At 45.1% G+C, this 19,362-nt stretch overlaps 1 protein-coding gene across 1 annotated transcript in view; it reads left to right on the plus strand.

The window, feature by feature from the left end:
- Positions 1-19,362, plus strand: part of LOC109902202 (eukaryotic translation initiation factor 3 subunit E) — a 47,532-nt gene that overhangs the window by 16,253 nt on the left and 11,917 nt on the right. The window contains exons 6-9 of the mRNA XM_020498367.2: positions 4,334-4,459; positions 4,828-4,952; positions 16,853-16,979; positions 17,728-17,829. Of these exons, the coding sequence (XP_020353956.1) occupies positions 4,334-4,459; positions 4,828-4,952; positions 16,853-16,979; positions 17,728-17,829 (480 nt within the window). The remainder of the gene's footprint in view (positions 1-4,333; positions 4,460-4,827; positions 4,953-16,852; positions 16,980-17,727; positions 17,830-19,362) is intronic.

Consider the following 19,362-nt stretch of genomic DNA (forward strand, 5'->3'; position numbering starts at 1 on the left):
AGAGGGGAGGCCAGAGAAGTGTTTTGTGTCACAATAGAGTGGTGTAACACTAGATAAGTCCTGGGAATGGACATCCTGTGACCTCAGTGGAAGGTGCCACCAGATCTTCAGTGCTGCCTTTGTTAGTCTCTCTCCAGGACCAGTGGCATCTAAGGGCTACTCATTGTCTGAATGCTCGGCTGACCTTTTGCGCTATCGTTGACTTTAACGAGTTAAGTCGCCTAATGTTCTTCAGAAAGCCTTGGCGTCAAACCTAATTTCCAAACAAAAATAATCTGTTGGCCAATGAGGTTCATTTCTACTGTAGGAACCACCAGACCCAGTGTTGGTGCTTTTAGTCTGAGGTATGTTTTTATGGTCACACTGACCATGCACCATCACTACTATTACCTTGTGTTTCCCCTTTCAGAAGCCAATGTTTTTTGTGAAGCTGTTTGCAAATTTGGTGATCAAACTCGCCTATGTTTTTGGTAGTAGATTTCACCATTGTTACTCCAAAGCCAGGGTTTACCATTTCGTCTCTACTATCAGTGTCCTGTAATTCCTTCAACCAAACGAGCACAACCAGTGTTTTCCAATTCTTATTCAATTGTTTTATTTTTTGGGGGTTGCGTCTGTCATTTGAGATCTGGGGTATAGCAAAGACTTGTGCCAAAGCCAGTCTCGAAAAAATGCAAAGAATAAAATCAACACTTTACATGTTCATCAGAATGACAAATATTACATCCAACTTAGGTTTCCCATTGTAATTGACATTTGATACTCTCGTGAAGATGTCTGTGACTGGTCATGCACATTGATGATGCTGGTGTCCTCTCCTGATAAACAGGCTTAGCAGAGACTCTGAGCAACGAGCTCTACTTTCTGTGAACAGCCTCTTAACCCAAAGCAGTTGGGCTCTTTTTTTTTATTTTTATTGATTCTATGTGATGCACTCACATTTAAGTATGCTAGCGAGAGACATTGAAGACCAGATGATGGCGGCTCTTGATTAAACATGAGCAACCCCCCCCCCCCCCACATCAAAAGCATGCAATTGATGCGCTCCCTCTCCGCACAGTTCTTTATGGTTTTTAGCTCAGTCTAAATAAGTTATGTAGATTATTTTCCAGTTTTGAATTTACTCAAATCATTAGCCCCTCATTTTAAAATTCAGCCAGGGCAGTTACTGTTACCAGATAGCCGCTGCCTCCTTGACAATCCAAAGGCTCATTTATTTAAAAATATATATTTTTTTACAAAAAATGCCTACATGTCTGTCTTTATACTTCATACCTGCTGCCCTATTTCCCCCCCTATTGTTGTGGACCTCCCATTTTCTCAGACTGCCCCTGTAAGGTAGAGGTGAGGCTCCATAAGTCATCAAACGTGGGAAAGCCAGTCAATTAAACAGAGGAAGCCAGGCTTGCAAAATCCAGGCCTCGGGTTCTGTTACAGTGTGGCGTAGCGCGAAAAGAGCAACTTATTCATAGCATCGGTGAATGTAGGTATTGGATGTTGCGAATAAAGATTGAGTGTCCCGACGGTTCTTCAGCACAGTAAATTTATTGTTGCTGGTCAGTAAGTGAAAATGTGCCTCTTTTCGCCAACAAATGGAAACTCTAGGTAACTGCTGGAAAAACCCTGGTATTGAAACTATTGTTGCGTGGCCACCAGTGAATGTCAGGCAGTGTGTAGAAAGCTGCCATAATGACATGGAGATCGGCCAAACCTAGCAGGCAGGGACTTCCAAGGCAGAAAAAACAAACAAACAAACTTTTGTTATATATAATTTTTGGGGGACAGATTTTAACCTTTACCACAACCTTTAAATTGGCACCGTGGTTGGCTTATCTCCTAAATTATAATGCTTAATCTTTCTTATGAGGTCTCTTTTTTTTTTTAAATAAAATAAAAAAGTAATTTTAAAGCAGTCCCAAGTTTTCTTTTATGATCAAAGGACTCTACTGTTGTGAGTGGATGAATGGCCTTCTGCTCCTCTTTGTGTGTTTTACTCTGGAAGACTACCTTGCTGCTGACTTTCCCCACTTGTTTTTTCCTTACCAGTATTCTTTTCCACCGATCACCCTTTTTTTGTCGCAGTTCATTTTAAAAGTTACTGTGTAGCCTAATAGTCTTCATGTAGCCTAGCAGGTAACCTAGCGGTTAGAGCGATGGGCCGCTAACTGGAAGGTTGCTCGTTCGAATACCCGACCCGATGAGGTGAAAATCTGTTTGCCCTTGAGCAAGGCACCATAATTTGCTCCAGGGGCGCTGTACTGCTATGTCTGACCTTGTAAAACAACACTTAGGTGAAATTATCTGTTGTATGTATTAATCCTTTATCTTGATTATGTTTTTCTCAATCACTAAGAGATCCCAGCTGGTTTCCTTCTCCATCCATGGATCATTCGTGTCTCACAGTCCACTCTGCTGTCTGAAGGGGTGTGGTGGGTTGCGTCTAGGTTACTGTGGCCTTACAGCAGGCACCCACCCTCACTTCCTGGTTGACTCTTGTCACTGACTGCGTTTGGTGTTTATCATAAGCTACTTTGGGCCGGCGGTTCCCATGAGCCATAGGGTGGAGGCCTAGCTTTGATTAAGCACAATTGGTCCAGGTTTTGCCGGTGTAGGCAGTCATTCTAAATAATAATTTGTTCTTAACTGACTTGCCTAGTTAAAGGTAAAAACAAATAAACAGGAACTCGTGACTTTGAGGATGGCTATCCCTTCAACTGTTTCTTGTTAGCATCATTTCATATATCAAGGCATTTAGCCTGTGAAGAGTTATATTAAGACTATAGATGGCATGATTCAACGTGAGGTTTTCCTTTTGTGTTAATGGTAGGAGGTTATCGCAATTATATTTTAACATGCTTCAAAAGCTGTAGAAGTTATTGAAACATTCCTCAAGACATGCAGGTTGTACAGCTAACGGAAATTAAGTGTCCTGGCAATGTACCAGGCATAGACTTTGGAAAAGCATTTATCTGGTTATGACTTTTTTTTTAAAAGCTTGATAGCCAATCGGGGACATTTCCTAAGGGCATTAACAGATTTGTCTTCGGTGCCCTTTTCTATCAAATTAAGCATCCAAACGCTGTCGTTTATCTAGACGGATTACCCTGGCTCGGCGTAAATTATGAACACCTCCCAGATGGTGTTGAGAAACCCAGGCTGTTGCTGGTCACAGTGCATCAAGGTTTCTGTGGCTGGAGCAGGACCTCTTGTTGGTGAACTCCAAGTGATAGACATTTTGGTAACTCTGCCTCTACTGCATGCTTCTCCTTGTAGCCTTGTTGATCAAATTTATCAGATGTTGCGCAAACCACCACCAGAAGTAGTAGCACCATACACACTTCATTAATGTCCATTCAGAGAGGGGCTGAAGGCAAGAGGGGATTGACCGGAGGTCTGAGGAACAGCGATGGAGTTTTCCCTCAAAGATGCTAGATGTGCCCTCCATTCCATCTACTCTCATTTTGCGTGTAGATCTTCAATGTTCTCTCCAATTGCAACTGCTAATTTAAATATCCAATCGAGTTATTTCAAGGGAGTAATATCTGAACCCAGAGTTGTGAACTCAAGGTTTCTTCAACCATTTCCTTTCAGATAGAATCTGAACCATGTAATTGTGGCATGGAGATGATACTGACAAGCTGACCTTTGACCTGCTGACCCTGCCCCAGAAACGTCACAACCACAGGGACCAAGGTGGTAGCTTGAACTAGGCAGAGCTAAATTTTAAATGACATATTCCTTTCTTGACGATAGAGTAGGGCCAAAGCTGAAATGCCCTATGTCCATCTTTAGTGATGTGTGTGTGTCTTCCCAAGGCCGTGTGCCACCCTGCACATTTTTCAAGAGTTGCAGCATTAATTAAATAACAGTAACAATGTTTTAGCACATTGTACGGAGAAGCTCACATATGCTTCAAATGTGCTCCTAGTTAGGGTGGTAATCTGAAAGGATTGCGGAACATCTGCAATGCAGCAGTTGCCGTATCACAAAGTGCAGCAAATTAGGTTTTATAAAAAGCTAAACATTCATTTCTCTTTCTGTCAAGTCCCATTCCCTCAGGATGACATAATTTAATCCGTTTATCCAGTATAAATAAGAAAAGTAACTCCACCGAACAGTTTTGCTTGCCAAAGCCAAGCGGCGGTGGCAACAGCCACTACTTCACTGACTGTCCCCGAGCGTGCGTGTGTGCGAGCACACGGTTTGTACACTGAGGCATTTATCAGGATTAGATCTGCCAGTGCCTGGTCATTTTGCAGGTGGGTTGAGTTCTGCTGCTGTGTGAGTTGATGCTTTGTTTATGTTCTAACAAGTATGACATGTCTTTTCCCAGGTCCCGGCCACAGACAGGAATGCCCTGAACTCCCTGTGGGGGAAGCTGGCCTCTGAGATCCTGATGCAGAACTGGGAGGCTGCGATGGAAGACCTCACCCGCCTGAGGGAGACTATCGATAACAATGTAAATGCCCCACTTCTCAGAATTTGACACTGCACTCTGATTCCCTTACATAGATTCGACTCCCGTATTGACCGCTTCGTGTTTCAGCAAAGCGCTGTTGCGGCTTGATGCCCCACCCCCTTTCAGTCCTCACTCCAGAGGATCTGGAAATGGAGCAGTTATGTGGATCTAGTTTTTTAAATTTGATATATTGGATGGATAGCTGGGAAGGATGCAGGGGTGCGGCCTCTGGCTTGGAAGGAAAACGTTTAAAAGGGAACTGAGACCTCACGTTCTTAAAGTACTCAGAACTTTTTAATTGTCTTCAAGTATACTGTATTGTCACCTCAATCAGAACTAGTAAATAATGACAACTCTCTCCTGTCCAGTCGGTGAGCTCCCCTCTCCAGTCTCTTCAGCAGAGGACCTGGCTGATCCACTGGTCCCTATTCGTCTTCTTTAACCACCCCAAAGGCAGAGACAACATCATTGAGCTCTTCCTGTATCAGCCACAGTAAGTCTTTTCATCTCTGACACACTGGAGTTCTGTAAAACACTGTTGGCTCATTTAGACCTGATGACTAACCCTCCTTAACATATTGCTCTGTAGAAGCTGCCATCTCTACAGTCTGAGGCGCATTGTCTTCACTGATCCACACTAAACCCTTGAGACCCAAGAGGTGATTGTTAAAATGTGGCCTGCTGGCATCCTTGGTAGGGATCATTTCCTTCCATTCTCCCCAAAGAAGAGGCACAGTAGAGGGCTGAACCTTGGGCCCCAGGGTTTGCTCCTGGCCCAGGAGAGACAAAGTGGTTCAGCTGGCAGCCGCCTGGGTCAGGTCCTTCTAACTGTGGAGAAAGTACACGTTTTTATTAGACTAACTTGATTTTTGAAAAGGAAGCCATTTACTCTTAACTTTGGGACGGGGGTTGCTTCAAAAACCTACTTGGGGTATTTTTTAAAAGTGGTTTCAGTCCGTTTGTTTTTGTGTGGTCTCTTTACTCTCGAAGCTGCAAGTTAGTCCATGTGTATTGCAGATCACAAAAACTCAGAACTGTGTAAAATTTGCGTGATTTGTGTGATTGTAGTCAAGGTATGACATGCCACCACAACATAGGAAGTCTGGTTCTCTGAGTTTTACTTTATAATTAATATATATATATATTTTTTTTTAACCAGGTAGGCAAGTTGGGAACAAGTTCTCATTTACAATTGCGACCTGGCCAAGATAAAGCAAAGCAGTTCGACACATCCAACACTACAGAGTTACACATGGAGTAAAACAAACATAGTCAATAATACAGTAGAAACAAGTCTATATACAATGTGAGCAAATGAGGTGAGATAAGGGAGGTAAAGGCAAAAAAAAGGCCATGGTGACAAAGTAAATACAATATAGCAAGTAAAACACTGGAATGATAGATTTGCAGTCGAAGAATGTGCAAAGTAGAACTAAAAATAATGGGGTGCAAAGGAGCAAAATAAATACAGTAGGGAAAGAGGTAGTTGTTTGGGCTAAATTATAGATGGGCTATGTGCAGTAATCTGTGAGCTGCTCTGACAGTTGGTGCTTAAAGCTAGTGAGGGAGAGTGTTTCCAGTTTCAGAGATTTTTGTAGTTCGTTCCAGTCATTGGCAGCAGAGAACTGGAAGGAGAGGCGGCCAAAGAAACAATTGGTTTTGGGGGTGACTAGGGAGATATACCTGCTGGAGTGCGTGCTACAGGTGGGTGATGCTATGGTGACCAGCGAGCTGAGATAAAGGGGGACTTTACCTAGCAGGGTCTTGTAGATGATATGGAGCCAGTGGGTTTGGCGACGAGTATGAAGCGAGGGCCAGCCAACGTGAGTGTACAGGTCGCAATGGTGGGTAGTATATGGGGCTTTGGTGACAAAACGGATGGCACTGTGATTGACTGCATCCAATTTGTTGAGTAGGGTATTGGAGGCTATTTTGTAAATGACATCGTCGAGGATTGGTAGGATGGTCAGTTTTACAAGGGTATGTTTGGCAGCATGAGTGAAGGATGCTTTGTTGCGAAATAGGAAGCCAATTCTAGATTTAACTTTGGATTGGCGATGTTTGATGTGAGTCTGGAAGGAGAGTTTAGTCTAACCAGACACCTAGGTAGTTGTCCACGTATTCTAAGTGAGCAATTGAGGCCACGGAAGGAGAGTTGTAATGGCATTGAAGCTTGCCTGGAGGGTTGTTAAGTGTCCAAAGAAGGGCCAGAAGTGTACAGAATGGTGTTGTCTGCGTAAAGGTGGATCAGAGACTCACCAGCAGCAAGAGCGACATTGATGTATACAGAGAAGAGAGTCGGCACCCCCATAGAGACTGCCAGAGGTCCGGACAACAGACCCTCCGATTTGACACACTGAACTCTATCAGAGAAGTAGTTGGTGAACCAGGCGAGGCAATCATTTGAGAAACCAAGGCTGTCGAGTCTGCCGATGTGGTGATTGACAGAGTCGAAAGCCTTTTGCCAGATCAATGAATACGGCTGCACAGCAATGTTTCTTATCGATGGCGGTTAAGATATTGTTTAGGACCTTGAGCGTGGCTGAGGTGCACCCATGACCAGCTCTGAAACCAGATTGCATAGCAGAGAGGGTATGGTGAGATTCGAAATGGTCGGTAATCTGTTTGTTGACTTGGCTTTCGAAGACCGTAGAAAGGCAGGGTAGGATAGATATAAGTCTGTAGCAGTTTGGGTCAAGAGTGTCCCCCCCCCCCCCCTTTGACGAGGGGGATGACTGCAGCTGCTTTCCAATCTTTGGGAATCTCAGACGACACGAGAGGTTGAATAGGGGTGGCAACAATTTCGGCAGATAATTTTAGAAGGAAGAAAGGGTCCAGACTGTCTAGCCCGGCTGATTTGTAGGGGTCCAGATTTTGCAGCGCTTTCATAACATCAGCTGACTGGATTTGGGAGAAGGAGAAATGGGGAAGGCTTGGGCGAGTTGCCGTGGAGGGTGCAGTACTGTTGACCGGGGTAAGGGTAGCCAGGTGGAAAGCATGGCCAGCCGTGGTGACAGTGTTTCCTATCTTCAGTGCAGTGGGCAGCTGGGAGGTGTTTTTTTTCTCCAAGGACTTTACAGTGTCCCAGAACCTTTTTGAGTTAGTGTTGCAGGAAGCAAATTTCTGCTTGAAAAAGCTAGCCTTGGCTTTTCTAAATGCCTGTGTATAATGGTTTCTAGCTTCCCTGAAAAGCTGCATATCACGGGGGCTGTTCGGTGCTAATGCAGAACGCCATAGGATGTTTTTGTGTTGGTTAAGGGCAGTCGGGTCTGGGGAGAACCAAGGGCTATATCTGTCCTTGGTTCTAAATCTCTTGAATGGGGCATGCTTATTTAAGATGGTTAGGAAGGCAATTCAAAAAAAATAACCAGGCATCCTCTACTGATGGGATGAGATCAATATCCTTCCAGGATACCCCGGCCAGCTTGATTAGAAATGCCTGCTCGCTGAAGTGTTTCAAGGAGCGTTTGACAGTGATGAGTGGAGGTTGTTTTACTGCTGACCCATTACGGATGCAGGCAGTGATCGCTGAGATCTTGGTTGAAGACAGCAGAGGTGTATTTAGAGGGCAAGTTGGTTAGGATGATATCCGAGGGTGCTCGTGTTTACGGCTTTGAGGAGGTACCTGGTTGGTTCATTGATAATTTGTGTGAGATTGAGGGCATCAATCTTAGATTGTAGGATGGCTGGGGTGTTAAGCATGTTCCGGTTTAGGTCGCCTAGTGGCATGAGATCTGAAGATAGATGGGGGGGGGGGGGGGGGCAGGCAGCTCACATATGGTGTCCAGAGCTGGGGGCAGAGGGTGGTCTATAGCAAGCGGCAACTGTGAGAGACTTGTTTTTGGAGAGGTGGATTTTTAAAAGAAGTTCAAATTGTTTTGGTACAGACCTGGATAGTAGGACAGAACTCTGCAGGCTATCTTTGCAGTAGATTGCAACACCGCTCCCTTTGGCAGTTGTATCTTGTCTGAAAATGTAGTTTGGGATGAAAATGTCAATTTTTGGTCTTCCTAAGCCAGGATTCAGACACCGCTAGAACATCCGGGTTGGCAGAGTGTGCTAAAGCAGTGAATAGAACAAACTTAGGGAGGAGGCTTCTAATAACATGCATGAAACCAAGGCTATTACGGTTACAGTCATCAAAAGAGAGCGCCTGGGGAATAGGAGTGGAGCTAGGCACTGCAGGGCCTGGATTCACCTCTACATCACAAGAGGAAAAGAGTAGGAGTAGGATAAGGGTATAGCTAAAAGCAATGAGAATTGGTCATCTGGAACAGAAAGTAAATGGTTTCTGGGGGGTGATAAAATCGCTTCAAGGTATAATGTACAGACAAAGGTATGGTAGGATGTGAATACATTGGAGGTAAACCTAGGTATTGAGTGATGATGAGAGTGATTGCCTCTAGAAACATAATTGAAACCAGGAGATGTCATTGCATGTGTGGGTGGTGGAACTAATAGGTTGGATAAGGTATAGTGAGCAGGACTAGAGGCTCTACAGTGAAATAAGCCAATAAACACTAACCAGTACAGCAATGGACAAGGCATATTGACATTGAGGGGCATGCTTAGTCGAGTGATCAAAAGGGTCTAGTGAGGTTGGTTGGGGTCACGGCGATTCAGACAGCTAGCCGGGCCATCGGTAGCAAGATAGCGTAGGATGGAGGTCTGTTTTTAGCCACCTCGTGCGTTTCCGTCGGTAGGATTAGTGAGGTTCCGTGTGGTAGAGGGGATCAATCCAATTCGCCCCCCAAAAAATGGAGGCCCAAGAACAAGAAAAAATGTCTGATAGGTCTATTCAGATAACAGCTGATAAGACAAATCAAATCAAATTTTATTTGTCACATACACATGGTTAGCAGATGTTAATGCGAGTGTAGCGAAATGCTTTTACTTCTAGTTCCGACAATGCAGTAATAACCAACAAGTAATCTAACTAACAATTCCAAAACTACTGTCTTATACACAGTGTAAGGGGATAAAGAATATGTACATAAGGATATATGAATGAGTGATGGTACAGAGCAGCATAGGCAAGATACAGTAGATGGTATCGAGTACAGTATATACATATGAGATGAGTATGTAAACAAAGTGGCATAGTTAAAGTGGCTAGTGATAAATGTATTACATAAGGATGCAGTCGATGATATAGAGCACAGTATATACGTATGCATATGAGATGAATAATGTAGGGTAAGTAACATTATATAAGGTAGCATTGTTTAAAGTGGCTAGTGATATATTTACATTTCCCATCAATTCCCATTATTAAAGTGGCTGGAGTTGAGTCAGTGTCATTGTCAGTGTGTTGGCAGCAGCCACTCAATGTTAGTGGTGGCTGTTTAACAGTCTGATGGCTTTGAGATAGAAGCTGTTTTTCAGTCTCTCGGTCCCAGCTTTGATGCACCTGTACTGACCTCGCCTTCTGGATGATAGCGGGGTGAACAGGCAGTGGCTCGGGTGGTTGATGTCCTTGATCTTTATGGCTTTCCTGTAACATCGGGTGGTGTAGGTGTCCTGGAGGGCAGGTAGTTTGCCCCCGGTGATGTGTTGTGCAGACCTCACTACCCTCTGGAGAGCCTTACGGTTGAGGGCGGAGCAGTTGCCGTACCAGGCGGTGATAGAGCCCGCCAGGATGCTCTCGATTGTGCATCTGTAGAAGTTTGTGAGTGCTTTTGGTGACAAGCCGAATTTCTTCAGCCTCCTGAGGTTGAAGAGGCGCTGCTGCACCTTCTTCACGATGCTGTCTGTGTGAGTGGACCAATTCAGTTTGTCTGTGATGTGTATGCCGAGGAACTTAAAACTTGCTACCCTCTCCACTACTGTTCCATCGATGTGGATAGGGGGGTGTTCCCTCTGCTGTTTCCTGAAGTCCACAATCATCTCCTTAGTTTTGTTGACGTTGAGTGTGAGGTTATTTTCCTGACACCACACTCCGAGGGCCCTCACCTCCTCCCTGTAGGCCGTCTCGTCGTTGTTGGTAATCAAGCCTACCACTGTTGTGTCGTCCGCAAACTTGATGATTGAGTTGGAGGCGTGCGGGGCCACGCAGTCGTGGGTGAACAGGGAGTACAGGAGAGGACTCAGAACGCACCCTTGTGGGGCCCCAGTGTTGAGGATCAGCGGGGTGGAGATGTTGTTGCCTACCCTCACCACCTGGGGGCGGCCCGTCAGGAAGTCGATTACCCAGTTGCACAGGGCGGGGTCGAGACCCAGGGTCTCGAGCTTGATGACGATCTTGGAGGGTACTATGGTGTTGAATGCCGAGCTGTAGTCGATGAACAGCATTCTCACATAGGTATTCCTCTTGTCCAGATGGGTTAGGGCAGTGTGCAGTGTGGTTGAGATTGCATCGTCTGTGGACCTATTTGGGCGGTAAGCAAATTGGAGTGGGTCTAGGGTGTCAGGTAGGGTGGAGATGATATGGTCCTTGACTAGTCTCTCAAAGCACTTCATGATGACGGAAGTGAGTGCTACGGGGCGGTAGTCGTTTAGCTCAGTTACCTTAGCTTTCTTGGGAACAGGAACAATGGTGGCCCTCTTGAAGCATGTGGGAACAGCAGACTGGTATAGGGATTGATTGAATATGTCCGTAAACACACCGGCCAGCTGGTCTGCGCATGCTTTGAGGGTGCGGCTGGGGATGCCGTCTGGGCCTGCAGCCTTGCGAGGGTTAACACGTTTAAATGTCTTACTCACCTCGGCTGCAGTGAAGGAGAGTCCGCATGTTTTCGTTGCAGGCCATGTCAGTGGCACTGTATTGTCCTCAAAGCGGGCAAAAAAGTTATTTAGTCTGCCTGGGAGCAAGACATCCTGGTCTGTGACTGGGCTGGATTTCTTCTTGTAGTCCGTGATTGACTGTAGACCCTGCCACATGCCTCTTGTGTCTGAGCTGTTGAATTGAGATTCTACTTTGTATCTGTACTGACGCTTAGCTTGTTTGATAGCCTTGCGGAGGGAATAGCTGCACTGTTTGTATTCGGTTATGTTACCAGTCACCTTAACCTGATTAAAAGCAGTAGTTCGCGCTTTCAGTTTCACGCGAATGCTGCCGTCAATCCACGGTTTCTGGTTAGGGAATGTTTTAATCATTGCTATGGAAACGACATCTTCAACGCACGTTCTAATGAACTCGCACACCGAATCAGCGTACTCGTCAATATTGTTATCTGACGCAATACGAAACATATCCCAGTCCACGTGATGGAAGCAGTCTTGGAGTGTGGAGTCAGCTTGGTCGGACCAGCGTTGGACAGACCTCAGCGTGGGAGCTTCTTGTTTTAGTTTCTGTCGGTAGGCAGGGATCAACAAAATGGAGTCGTGGTCAGCTTTTCCGAAAGGGGGGCGGGGCAGGGCCGCAAACGATTAGCGGACCGCAGATGGGCGTTCAGGTAACCTCGCGACGGAGGAGCCAGCTGGATAGATAGCTGCCTGAGGGAGTTAACGTCGGTAGTCCAGTTGTGAAGGCCCGGTGGGGCTCCGTGTTGGCAGTAAAACGGGTCCGGATAGGTGATTGTAGCCCAGGAGTGACTGATGGACCTCTTCAGCTGGCTAGCTCCGCAATAGTTGATGTTTGCTCCGAAATCGACGTAAGCCGATAGTCACACGGATAGCAGCTAGCTAGCTGCGAGATCCAGGTATAAATGTCCAGAGCTTGCGGTTGAAATCCGGGGACATGGAGAGAAAAATAGGTCCGGTATGTTCCGGTCCAAGCCGCACAAAACTGGCGATAGATTTTCGAGCTAAAGGATAGCTGATGACCATAAACCGTGGTTAGCTGAATACTAACAATTAGCCAGTAAAGAAGCTGGCTAGCTTCTGGCTAGCTCCTATGGAGGATTACAGATTTGAGGTAAATAATACTTTCTTTTTATATATATAAATTGGTGAGGCGTGTTGCTGGAGAGTGTTTTGAAGATGAGTTTATGGAAAATAAAAAATATATACACTGCTCAAAAAAATAAAGGGAACTTAAACAACAATGTTTATTTTATTTTACCTTTATTTTACTAGGCAAGTCAGTTAAGAACAAATTCTTATTTTCAATGACGGCCTAGGAACAGTGGGTTAACTGCCTGTTCAGGGGCAGAGCGACAGATTTGTACCATGTCAGCTCAGAGATTTGAACTTGCAACCTTCCGGTCACTAGTCCAACGATCTAACTACTAGGCTACCCTGCAGCCCCAATGTAACTCCAAGTCAATCACACTTCTGTGAAATCAAACTGTCCACTTAGGACGCAACACTGATTGAAAATAAATTTCACATGCTGTTGTGCAAATGGAAATTATAGGCAATTAGCAAGACACCCCCAATAAAGGAGTGGTTCTGCAGGTGGGGACCACAGACCACTTCTCAGTTCCTATGCTTCCTGGCTGATGTTTTGGTCACTTTTGAATGCTGGCGGTGCTTTCACTCTAGTGGTAGCATGAGACGGAGTCTACAACCCACACAAGTGGCTCAGGTAGTGCAGCTCATCCAGGATGGCACATCAATGCGAGCTGTGGCAAGGTTTGCTGTGTCTGTCAGCGTAGAACCCAGCAGCAGGACCGCTACCTCCGCCTTTGTGCAAGGAGGAGCAGGAGGAGAACTGCCAGAGCCCTGCAAAATGACCTCCAGCAGGCCACAAATGTGCGTGTCTGCTCAAACGGTCAGAAATAGACTCCATGAGGGTGGAATGAGGGCCCGACATCCACAGGTGGAGGATCCGCAGGATGTTTTTCATTTGCCAGAGAACACCAAGATTGGCAAATTCGCAACTGGTGCCATGGGCTCTTCACAGATGAAAGCAGGTTCACACTGAGCACATGTGACAGTCTGGAGACGCCGTGGAGAACTTTCTGCCGCCTGCAACATCCTCCAGCATGACCGGTTTGGCGGTGGGTCAGTCATGGTGTGGGGTGGGGTGGCATTTCTTTGGGGGGCCGCACAGCCCTCCATGTGCTCGCCAGAGGTAGCCTGACCGCCATTAGGTACCGAGATGAGATCCTCAGACCCCTTGTGAGACCATATGCTGGTGCAGTTGGCCCCGGGTTCCTCCTAATGCAAGACAATGATCGACCTCATGTGGCTGGAGTGTGTCAGCAGTTCCTGCAAGAGGAAGGCATTGATGCTATGGACTGGCCCGCCCGTTCCCCAGACCTGAATCCAATTGAGCACATCTGGGACATCATGTCTCGCTCCATCCACCAACGACACGTTGCACCACAGACTGTCCAGGAGTTGGCGGATGCTTTAGTCCAGGTCTGGATCCCTCAGGAGACCATCCGTCACCTCATCAGGAGCATGCCTAGGCGTTGTAGGGAGGTCATACAGGCACGTGGAGGCCACACACACTACTGAGCCTCATTTGGACTTGTTGGATAAGCCTGTGTGGTGTGTGTGGTCTCCCACTTTAATTTTGAGTGTGACTCCAAATCCAGACCTCCAAGGGTTGATAAACTTGATTTCTATTGATCATTTTTGTGATTTGTTGTCATCACATTCAACTATGTAAAGAAAAAAGTATTTAATAAGATCGAGGATGTGTTATTTTAGTGTTCCCTTTTATTTTTCTGAGCAGTGTATGTATAAAAAGGTATGCGAAGAAAGTTGGAAATATATATATATATATATATATACACACACACACACACACACACACACACACACACACACACACACACACACACACACATACATACGAGACAAGACGAGGACAAAAGACGTCTGACTGCTATGCCATCTTGGTGACACATGAATGAAAGGCTGCCCAATAATTAGTTATGAAAAGCTCACACAAACATCTGTTTGGACAAACTTGAGGGAGTGTTTGCGTTGCAATTTCAGTCAAGAAACCACTTAATTCCACAGTGAGGCTTGGCCTCATTCCCTCACCCCTTGACCATTACTTCCTTTGGCCAAAGTTGGTGGCTAGGCCTTAGTTTAATGTTTGACCTCTGTTACCCACAGTCAGCAAAAGTTGCATCAGGCCTTCCTAGTTTGTGTTATTGAAAACCTCTACTGAGTTCAAGCGCACTCACGGTGAGAATATTGTCATGAGGTGATCTATGATGTAGGTGCAAAGGGGGAAACTAATACTTTAGTAATGCTATCCAAGCTCTCACCGTTGGTTTACATTGTTCTATCAATCTCAGGTGGTTAATGAAATCTTGCTCTCTACCCCTCATCTCCACCCTCCTATCCCGTCTCTCTCCTCATTATTCACGCTCACTCACACGCACTGGGTTGAAATCCTTCCTTTTCGACTCTGTGTTGTGGAAAGGTAAACCCTAATTGTTTCAAGCTAATGTTAGCCAACATAAGATGGACATTCAGTGGGCTCTAAAGTGCCAGCAGTTCACTCGCATTTGCCAGTGAAATACATTAAATGCAAATACGAAACTATAACTGGTCGCATTTCCGAGTGTGATACTTTTAATTCTGCGTCTCGTTAGTTCTATTTTCCATGTAACGTTACGAGGATCACACAACCTGATGCACTGTAATTAGTATCTACAGTGGGGCAAAAAAGTATTTAGTCAGCCACCAGAAAAACAGCCCCAAAGCATGATGTTTCCACCCCCATGCTTCACAGTAGGTATGGTGTTCTTTGGATGCAACTCAGCATTCTTTGTCCTCCAAACACGACGAGTTGAGTTTTTACCAAAAAGTTATATTTTGATGGCTGGTTATGATGAAAATTATAGGCCTCATCTTTTTAAGTGGGAGAACTTGCACAATTGGTGGCTGACTAAATACTTTTTTGCCCAACTATGTCACAATTTTTTTAACTTATTTTTGATAATACTTTTGTATCTTGGCATTTTCTTTAACCTTTATTTAACTAGGCAAGTCAGTTAAGAACAAATTCTTATTTTCAATGACTGCCTAGGAACAGTGGGTTAACTGCCTGTTCAGGGGCAGAACGACAGATTTGTACCTTGTCAGCTCGGGGGTTTGAACTTGAAACCTTCCGGTTACTAGTCCAACGCTCTAACCACTAGGCTACCCTGCCGCCCCATTAAATGGAGTCTGCAATGAAGAATGAATGAGTGTCCGGTATTAGCTATATAGGAAATGCTTCTAAAATCCCTCTGCACAAGATTTGATAATTTATCAATTTTGAAAACGTGAAACTGCTAATTAGATCTTGTTGGTGACTTTTACCATATGTGTAAATGGAATGCTGTCAAAGTATTCCAACCTTTTTATAGACTTGAGTTGGAGTCTGATCGCAATTATAGAACTGTACCAACTGCACGCACTAGCTTGCGGGGGTCCAATTCGGCACACAAGTTGAATCTCCCAATTTGTCCTGCGTGTCTGGTACTGTAAAAAGTTGGACAGGGTTGGCAGGTCTGGAATTGCTCTCTATTGGAGACCCCCTTGAGAGAGAGTAGGCATATGTTCATCGGGAACAGAGCATGGGGTGTTGTGGTCTACCACGAAGTCCGACAACTACAAAAGGAGAGGAAAGGGGGCTTCTCCAACCAGGTGGAGGATCGCTCACCGCCTAGCCCGCCTGCTCACCGCCTAGCCCGCCTGCTCACTGCTGACTTTAGACCCCAGCATCACAAGTGCCACAGGCCCACTTGTCCCTGTAATTGTTTCAACTAATTAAACTGTTGTCTGCGGTGTTCCCTCCCTCTGAAAAACACGTTTCTCCATCCTAATCTATCAGAGCTGAAGTGGCAGGGAAACCCCACTACCTCTTTAGAAATGTAATTCGGTCTGTGGATTAAATGGGGGGGGGGGGGGGGTCAATGAAACCTATTCAGATAAGGATGAAGAGAAATTATACAATTAACTCATGTTGAACACTCCTTTTGAAAAGGAATGGGGTTGTATGTGTGCAAGTTTTTTTTGTACGGAAGTGTGTTGGGAAAGGACTTGTAACACTGTCTGTAGAGTAAGAATGTTGTCTAGGGTTCTAATTGGCTTATAACAAGGCTCCCTCTCGTGCTCAGCCCTTAGCAAGTTGACCTGTGGCTGAAAAACAAGGGCCTGAAGGATAGGGTTTCAGCTACTGGGCAGATCCCCTGCTCGGTGATCTGTCTACTGCGGAGGCCAGGGTTTCCTTTCCTCCCCTCTGCTTATACAGGGGGTATAATGAAAAGGAGTGCTTAAACCCATGTCATGCAGAGAATGCGCTATTACAATGCACATGTCTGTTTGGTTGATAAGGTCAGAAGTCCTAAATGCCATGGGCCTAATTGCTTAGTTAATTGTGTACCAAAAATAGACCTTTATGCCCTTCAACCTATGCATACACCAACAGTTTATCAACTTCGTATAGCCTTCACCTCCATAAATATCAACTCGCTTTTTTTTGTTGCCATGTAGTTCCGCCAGTCCTCAAGACCCCTGATTATTTGTTCTTGTCATAACCTTTTTGTTTTGTCATTTCAGGTACCTCAACGCCATTCAGACCATGTGCCCACACATCCTGCGTTACCTGACCACTGCTGTCATCACAAACAAAGACGTTCGCAAGCGGCGGCAGGTCCTGAAAGATCTGGTCAAGGTCATACAGCAGGTATAAACAATCTGAACACATTCCTTACCCCAATTTCTCAAAACACATTTCTTACAAATGTTCTGTCACGGTAACATGTTAGACAACCTCAGTCAGTGTAGGATTGGCCATTTTGATACACGATGTCACCAACTATTAGGGAAAGGGCTTGTACAACCGAATGCATTCAACTGAAAGTCTTCCGCATTTAACTCAACCCCATTAAAGGCCAGAATCCACACATCTATGAGCAGTGTAAGGCCTTGGCTGATAAACATGCTTCTCTTAGAGTATACTCTATCAGAGATCTGGTCCTGGCTAGAGGTCTTGAACCCATTACATTTGATAAATGGCAGCAGACGGTCTGATTGTAGAGTACCGATTTCTTCCCAAACCCAACATCGGTAGCTTCTTCAGAGATCAATGGCTCTGAAAGCTAAATAAGCGCCGTCTCGGTGGGCTCTGTGTAATCACTAAAACATGTGCTCTATGCTTGTTCCGTCTTTTTGGTCTTCTTGGGTCTCTTCCCCCCCTAGCATTGGTTTGGAATTGTTTAGGGGACTTTTTGAATCTGCTTTTATTCACTGCCTTGTAAATTCTACTGTTTGGTTCGCCATGTTTCTCCACACACATTTGACTTTTGTTTTTAGTAATGGGTTGGAGGCATGCTGCCTTATCTGTCGAACCTGTGCTATGTCCACTGCTGAACAATAAAGAGAGCACACACCGGCATGTGCAAATTGTTAGAAATCTTCTTCTCCATTTCCAGGAGTCCTACACCTACAAAGATCCCATCACAGAGTTTGTGGAGTGCCTGTATGTGAACTTTGACTTTGACAGCGCTCAGAAGAAACTGAGGGAGTGTGAGTCGGTAAGTCCCAGCTGCCCCCGGCACGCACCCACTCATCAATGTGCAATAGATTTAGAATAATTTATCCTTTTCAGAATGGTTGTTCTGTGTCCCGCTCTCTATATATTCCTTGATTTACAGAGATTTGGATTGGCCAACCGGTCCTTCCAACGTTCCCATGTAGCTAGCACAGACGTAAACGCCGTTAGTGATCTTGCAAGATTAGCCAACCTCTCATGCTTTCTCACAGCGTTGGGCTTTTTTTAAATTTATTTTTAAACATGGGCTTATACATATTGTCCGATTGTAGAATTGTATTAGGTCACTTGGGTGATACAGAAGTCCTCTGGGAAACCCTATGACTCATTGGTCTGGACAGATTTTTATGATGGCATGTAATTGTCCATCAGCCTGGTAGTTAACAGTAAAAGCTCTATAAGCAAAGGTCTATGCAGAGGCGTTCAGACACTCGAGATGTGTGTCATAGACAGCCATTGTGATAATTTATTTCCGTTTTGGTGTGTAATGGCTTGATGTGTACTACCATTGAAGTGACTGTAGTGCATCAGCTAAAAATAAAGGCTGCACTTTACTTCCAGCAACGCCTTTGTCCATCTAGGCTTGGTCCTCAGTGCCAAAAATGTGGTAATAATGAGCCAGCTATTCGTCAAAGGTGTTGGCTCGCGGTGGACTGTGAAGAGGACATTTTTCAAAATGTACAAAAACGACTCTGGGCAACGCCAACCACCATTTTGTGATGGGTCAAATTGAATGGTGGGAGGGTTACCGGTGGTTGTTGCCTTGGCTGCTTCCAGCAGAACTCTTCACTCGTGCAGACTGTAGAAAGGTGGTGAACTTAGTTCATCTCTGCATACCAATCTGAACTAATGACCTATCTCTGGTTTATGTTCACACAGTTAGTTTCCATAGTGATTGTTAGCGTTCTTTTATGCTAGCTAGTTATTTGCCGCTAGGTATAGCTAGCTAACAAATCCAGTTAATTTCTAAGAGTTACGTGCTGACCAGACCGCTCATTCATGTGTCGTTACGCACATGTTGCTAAAAAGGGTAAACCGAGTTCGTTTCTAGTAATCTCTCCTCAATGCTTCTTCTTTGGACTTTATATGGCAGTTGGCAACCAACTTTGCTTGAATAAAATGTGTAATTTTATTTGGCGCGGCTCCCGATGCGAGTGGTGTGGTCAGCGTGTTAAACAAAACCAAACATGCATACATACACAGACACACTGAACAAAAATATAAACTTAACAATTTCAATATTTTTACTGAGTTAAAGTTCTAAGGAAATTGAAATGCATTCATTTAGGCCCTTTTCTCTATGGCTTTCACATGGGTGGGCCTGGCATAGGCCATCCAATTGGGAGCCAGGCCAAGCCAATCAGAATTAGTTTATCCCCACAAGGGCTTTATTACAGACAGAAACAATCCTCAGTTTCATCAGCTGTCTGGGTGTCTGTTCTCAGACGATCCCGCAGGTGAAGAAACCAAGTGGATGTCCTGGGCTTGTGTGGTTACACGGGTCTGCGGTTGTGAG

The sequence above is a fragment of the Oncorhynchus kisutch genome, linkage group LG13 (genome assembly GCF_002021735.2).
Source record: "Oncorhynchus kisutch isolate 150728-3 linkage group LG13, Okis_V2, whole genome shotgun sequence".
In the NCBI taxonomy this organism is placed as follows: Eukaryota; Metazoa; Chordata; class Actinopteri; order Salmoniformes; family Salmonidae; genus Oncorhynchus; species Oncorhynchus kisutch.